This window comes from Prionailurus bengalensis, chromosome A1 (assembly GCF_016509475.1).
Source record: "Prionailurus bengalensis isolate Pbe53 chromosome A1, Fcat_Pben_1.1_paternal_pri, whole genome shotgun sequence".
Lineage (NCBI taxonomy): Eukaryota > Metazoa > Chordata > Mammalia > Carnivora > Felidae > Prionailurus > Prionailurus bengalensis.
In genome coordinates this window covers 148,340,399-148,346,398 of record NC_057343.1, presented here as the reverse complement: position 1 = coordinate 148,346,398, position 6,000 = coordinate 148,340,399, and the positions used below count along the sequence as shown (strand labels likewise).

The window sequence follows — 6,000 nt, the reverse complement described above, 5'->3', positions numbered from 1 at the left end:
TGTAAAGTCAGTGCTGGAACCGAGAGTATCTCGGACCCCAAGGTACTTCCCTTAACTCTACAGTCTCCAGCGTGTGCAGGGAAGGCACAGGCAATGTAGGAACTTTAGAGGTGGTGGCAGGTGCCAGGGTGTGGCTGCAGTTGTGTGTCCCTTTTCTCTTCCAGCAGAAGGAGCCACCTGAGAGAGAGAGAGAGGGAGAGAGAGAGAGAGAGAGAGAGAGAGAGAGAGAGAGGAGAGGAGAGAGAGAGGGAGAAGAGAGGGAGGAAAGAGGGGAAGACTGGGGGAGGGAATAAGAGGGGAGGCGGGAGGCGGGTGGGGCGGGCAGGCACCCGGGGAGCGCGGCGGCTGCGAAGCTCGGGCTCACACGCACGCCGCCTCTGTTTGTACACAGTGCGCTCCCGGCCGGAGGCTGGCTCCCCGCTAGCTCACGCTTCATTGTTCTCCCAAGTCAGAAGCCCCGCAGCTGCGGCGGCGAGCGCTGAGCGGGCCGAGCGCACCGTTTGCCCGTCCACCCGCGCGGGTGACCCGGGGCCGCCGCGGGAACCCGCGCCCCGCCCCGCCCCGCCCGCAGCGCCTCAGTCGGGACCCACCCGCAGCGGAGGCTGAGCCCGCCAGCGGCTCTTCGGAGCTCGCCCACCTCTTCGCGCCGGAGCGCAGGCAAAAGGGGAAGAGAGGTTCCTCTCTTTGGTCGCCACTCTTTTTCGTCCTCTTCAAGAATTTGTTTAAGGTAGTGCTGCGGGCAGAAGACGTCTTCTTGAATTCTCTGCCAGGGGCGGGGTCTGCCGCTGCCCTGCGGTGCCACCTCAGCGACACTGCCCTCCGTTACGACCCCTGACCAGCCGGGGTCACGTCCGGGAGACAGAATGATGAAGCGCTCGGTGGCCGCCTGGCTCTTGATCGGGCTCAGCCTCAGTGTCCCCCAGTTCTGCAAAGGTGAGGCGGCGGGGCCCGGGCTGCAAGGTGCGGGACGGGCTGAAGTCCCTTGGGAAATGCCGCGCAGGGCGCTGGAGGCGGTCCCCGGGGCGCGCCAGGGGTGGCGAGCGCCGCGGGCGGTACGGAGGCGGCGGCGCGCCCTAGGTGCCTCGGAAAAGTGCTGGCAAAGTCAGAGCGGAGTGCGTGGGGCTGAGCGGGGGAAGAGGGTGCGGGGGGACCGAGGTGAGATCGAGGAAAGACGGGGACTGGGGCAGGCGGGAGGGAACGGCGCTCCGGGGAACCAGAGGCTCCTCGGCTCACTCGGCCAACGGGTCACTGCGCGAACCTCCCTGGGCAATGCCAGTGATGCCAGCCACGGGCGACGGGCGGGGCTCCCATGGGGGCCCGGGCCGGGAGGCGAGCGTGCGGGCGTCATCTGATTGAAACGGGAAGAGGCTGGGGAGCCGCATGGCGGTCCGCTCCCGGGTGCGGTTCTGCCAAAGTGGGCCCGGGCTGCGCGCTTTGCAAATCCGAACCTGGCCCTGGGAGTTCTGGAGGTGGGTGAGGTGGAGGCGGATCTGACTAGTCAGTCGGGCTTTCTCCTGCCTCCCCACCCCGGACTCGCTGCGTCGGTTACAGAAAAAACCCTGGAACGTACCTCTCGCCTAACCTCAGGGGCTCCGAGCTTGGCTCAGCACTCCCTCCGGGTGCAAGCGTAACTCGTGGTCATGGACAATCTTGCAGTGCGAAACATCCTCGCTCCCCCGCCCAAGAGCAGAAAAGTTGTAAGAGCGGGTCTGGTTGTGCTTTCCATGACTTGTGTGAAATAAATCAGACTGCAACATAAAATAAATAAAATTAAATTAAAATAAAATAAAATAAAATAAAATAAAATAAAATAAAATAAAATAAAAATAATTAGTATTATTACAGGACTCCGAGGAGTCTCCTACTGAGTTGTATAGACTAATTTCAGGTCCTTTGCGAAAGGTGGCTTGTCAATACGAACCCTTGTTCTGGCCGCGCGTCACTGCGCGGGTCGCGGGTCCAGGCTCAAGTTGGCGCTGGAAAAGGGCAGGAGGAGAGGCAGGGGCCCTGGAGAGACCTCTCAAGGGGGTCCTGCTCCCCTTCGGCGCTCACGGGTGGAGAATGCCCCTTCTGAGGGGTCCGAGGGTGATAACAACCCTTAGCAGGCTGCTTCAGGTGGAGAGCTGAGTGCACTACAGGGTTTAAAACGCTGTGCCTCTCAAAAAGCATAGTTGAATTAAAAGCGTTGACTCGAATCCATTTGAAATTAGACACTACACGAGTATTCCACACGCACCATCCATGCATCCATCCATCCATTTGCTTCCCAGAAAAATTGTGGGCTCTCGGGCTACTGCTTGCCCAAGAAGCCTGGTGTTCCTGGAGGCCTTCGGCTGCCCTGCCGGCAGCGATCCGTGGCCGAGCTTTGCCTGGGCCTCCCTCCCTCCCTCCCCCAGAAGGTGGCTATTTTCCCCAGCGTGTGTAGGCGTGCGTGTAGGTGTGTGCCTTGCCAGCGTTTACAAAGTGCCCTTCCAGTTATCAGGCAGAAGCAGCCACTCCACTGAAGGTGGAGGGATGGTAATGGCTTTGTAGTTGCTCAGCCGAGTTCCCAGGCGATAGGGTGAAGGCAGTGCTCCCACCACTGTTATTTTCCTTTCTCTTATTTCCCATCTGGATTCCTTCTGCACTTTCTTCCCTTAGCAGGAAGGCGAAGGGAAGAACCGCAGGCACAATCGTCTCCTCCTCCCTTCACCGCCTCCGTTCCCACCCCACACACTAAGACACACATTCACCCAGTCACACGCACCTACACCCTGCCACCGCAGCCACCATCTGTCCCCGAGCCGAGGTGGAGAGCGGAGGGGGTGGAGGAGGAGATAACGTGTCTAGCGTGCGTGGCCGCGCTCTCCTCGCAGGGTCTGGTTGCAGGAACCCTGGGGTGCGGTGAGTCCCGGCTCGATGCAGCCCGCAGCTCTGCCTTCTAAAGATACCCGCGCCTAGGGCACTGCTTACCGCGCGAGGCAAACCAGCCACGGTGATGTTGCCGTGCCTCTCCTTTCCCGCTCCCAGACAACCATCCGGCAGCGGTGTACTCCATGTTCTTTAGTAGACTGCTCCTTTTTTTTTTTTTTTTCAGCCAGCCCATGGTTAGAAGGAAAGAGGGCTTTAAGGAGAGAAACGGACCATTTTCAATGGGCTCTTTTGGTTGAACTTGCACCTTTCTAATACAGTCCCCCTCAGCCAAGCAGAAGGCAGAGTGCAGCTTGCGTGACAGCTCCAAACAATTAAACTTTGAGTAAACTTATTGAAGCCAGTGTTAACACTGGGAATTTCCCCCGCATCCTTCCTCCCCAGACATCGTTTATCTAATGTAGCCTTTTAGAAATTGGTGTTTCCCTGTGTGGGCTGCAGTTTACGTGCATTAATGATTGGGATTTGGTAATTTCTTTTATTAGTAGTTTTTATTTTAAAATTAAACCAATGGATCAGTCAGGGTGAATATTTTATTAACTCTTAAATTATTCATCGCTATGGGTTGCTCTGAAAAATCCAATAACATGCATACAGTTGCAGCAAGCACGTGACATCTTATGCAATCTGTCCCTGTGCCTGCAGTTGGTGCCTGAAGTCTTTAAGCAAATGGCACTGTCTAAAAATGTCTAGACATGTCCTAAATACTATGAATCATTGGCATTTGAATTTCCTTTTTTTTTTATCAATGGTGAATTTTAGTTACTCTACACGAGAATAAATTAGTACCTGAAGAATCTCACTCAAGATAATAACACTATGCTTCTATGATTAGTATAGCAATATTTATACTGAAATTAACAGGTTTTTGTGTTTTGTATTTTGTATTTAAAATGTGTCACACATTAGTGTCTTTGTTTCTCAATTTACATGACCGTAATTTCTGTATTTTAAAAATAAATGCTAAGTCAAATGCCAGCTGTAACACCTAAGGGTAATTTTAAACGGTTGAACTAAAAATAATAATTAAGGGAAGATAAAGTATTCTGCTGTGACAGTTTGACAGTAATGCAAAATATTGGCCATGCCCTACACTGTCATGATACATCCACTTTTTTTCCCTCTCTGGTACTTAAAAACCTTTTTTCATTGTTCTTGGAATGTTTCCATAGCATTGAGATGTGTTTTGTTTTAAATATGCATATTTTGGGGAACACATTTAGATTTATAATAATAAAAATTAATGGTTAAAATTTGAAGTACTACATTCTTCCTTCTATAGTCTTGAAGTCACAAAGGTCTCCAAAACCGGGCTAATGTATTTCACTTCTGTACTCTTCTCTAAAACTCTCGTGTATTTTTCTCAAATATTTAAAGACTAATGTTGATATAAAACATGTATTCAGGATCTGAGTTATTTTTAGTAAATATTTTCATAAAGTTTCCTTTTATTGCCAGATACATGTGATTTTTTCTTCTCACAAAACTATAGGAATGTAAAGTAAGGGGATAAAATATACATGAGTAAATATAAAATAGCTTGGTTACTCAAAATCATTACAAAATAGAAGTTGGGCAGTCCTTAGAGTCTAAATTAGAGTCTTAATTTTATTGATATTAAGATAAAACTTTTACTTAGGTACTTTGACTTAAAACTTTTAATTTTTTGAAGAGTTTTGAATTGAGATGGACTGTATATCTTACCATTTGTGTACAATTAAAAAAAAAAAACCTGCCTGATCCAAAAGTTTTATAAAGCCTAAGAAAGTAATTCTGGCATTTGTTGTTTGCTGAGTACACTTTCAGGTGCAGTAGCTTTGAATATGATACATGATGTAGTAGGTTCATCATATTCTTGCCAAACAAACAAAACCATAAAACAGTGCAGGGTTTAGAACTCAGTTCACGCCAGAGTAAATCATAATGAGTAGGTAGTGAGAAATAGATAGCAAATCTTGTAAATATGTAATTAATGGTATGACTTCTCATAGCTAATCAATTTACTTTTTACATAGTGGGGTTTATTTCCTAAGTAGTTTGTACACTGCATTATTATTAAGAAAAGAGTAGAAAACCAAAACCAAGCCATTTCTGTTTTTCAGTTCTCCTCTGGGTTGTAAGGAAGATGCCAGGCATTTTTCTGTTTGTTTGTTTAATCATAGCCCATGTAATGATTATAATAACTTTTGGTTAATCAAAACAATCATGTATTTGTATACAAAAAGTCAAACGGTTACCCATGTGGAGTAGCACAAGTATTGAAATTGTTCTCATGGTTATGTGATAATGCTAGAAATTAAGTACTATAAATACTTAAACTGAATACATTACCACTTAGTTGTCACTGAAAATTCCTCTAAAAAGTCTTTGATTTGAGGAAGTTGTTGAAGGGAAAAGCAGACCAGGATCAACTGTGCCCTTGCCAGCAGGTGTCAGGATAATCAATGGAGATCTTTTAAAGGAAAGATGAAAAAGATAAAATAAGCAAACTAGTAAAGGTGAATCTGCAAATTCATGTAAAGTGACTTTCTGCTGTGTATGAAACTGATGTTATTAGTTTTCATTGCTCCCCTGAAAAAGAGAGGGAGGGTGAGTTGTAAGAACCTACTTCTTTTACCACAGTTTTTTAACTTAGAAACAGAGTTACTCAGCCACTAACAAGTGCATGTCTAGGTTGAACCATTATTTTTCAGGGGTCTCTTGAGTACCATCCAAGGACATGCACCTAGAGATATGAGGTACTTGCAGGAAAACAATTATCACTGAATGGTTTAGAATACTTTTAAGCATAGCCTCCATACCAGCTCTAAGTTTTATAAATAGAAATTCTGTTATTGTGATTTGTGTGGATATATATTCACCGGTATATTTATATACATCTATAGAACTGATAAGACATGGTTAGTTACTTTTTTTTTTTTATCATGATGGTAAAGTATATGTTTCCTGGAGCTTGCAAGTGTCTAAATAACAAAAGTCATGTGGCCAAAAGAGACCAAATGACATGATAAAGTTTTGTTATAACCCACTGCAGCCAGTTATTAACCCTTATATGTGTTCCTGTTATGTATCGCTAGCTATTAGTGACTT

The 6,000-nt window shown here is 47.2% G+C and overlaps 1 protein-coding gene across 2 annotated transcripts in view; it reads left to right on the top strand.

Annotated features, from left to right (window-relative positions):
• Positions 1-290: 290 nt before the first annotated feature.
• Positions 291-6,000, top strand: part of EDIL3 (EGF like repeats and discoidin domains 3) — a 422,530-nt gene continuing 416,820 nt past the window's right edge. Inside the window, exon 1 of one of the 2 annotated variants that reach the window (XM_043593259.1) lies at positions 291-933. In XM_043593259.1, coding sequence (XP_043449194.1) covers positions 864-933 — 70 coding nt within the window. In that variant the 5' untranslated portion in view covers positions 291-863. The remainder of the gene's footprint in view (positions 934-6,000) is intronic. The other variant, XM_043593258.1, reaches the window with a different exon arrangement.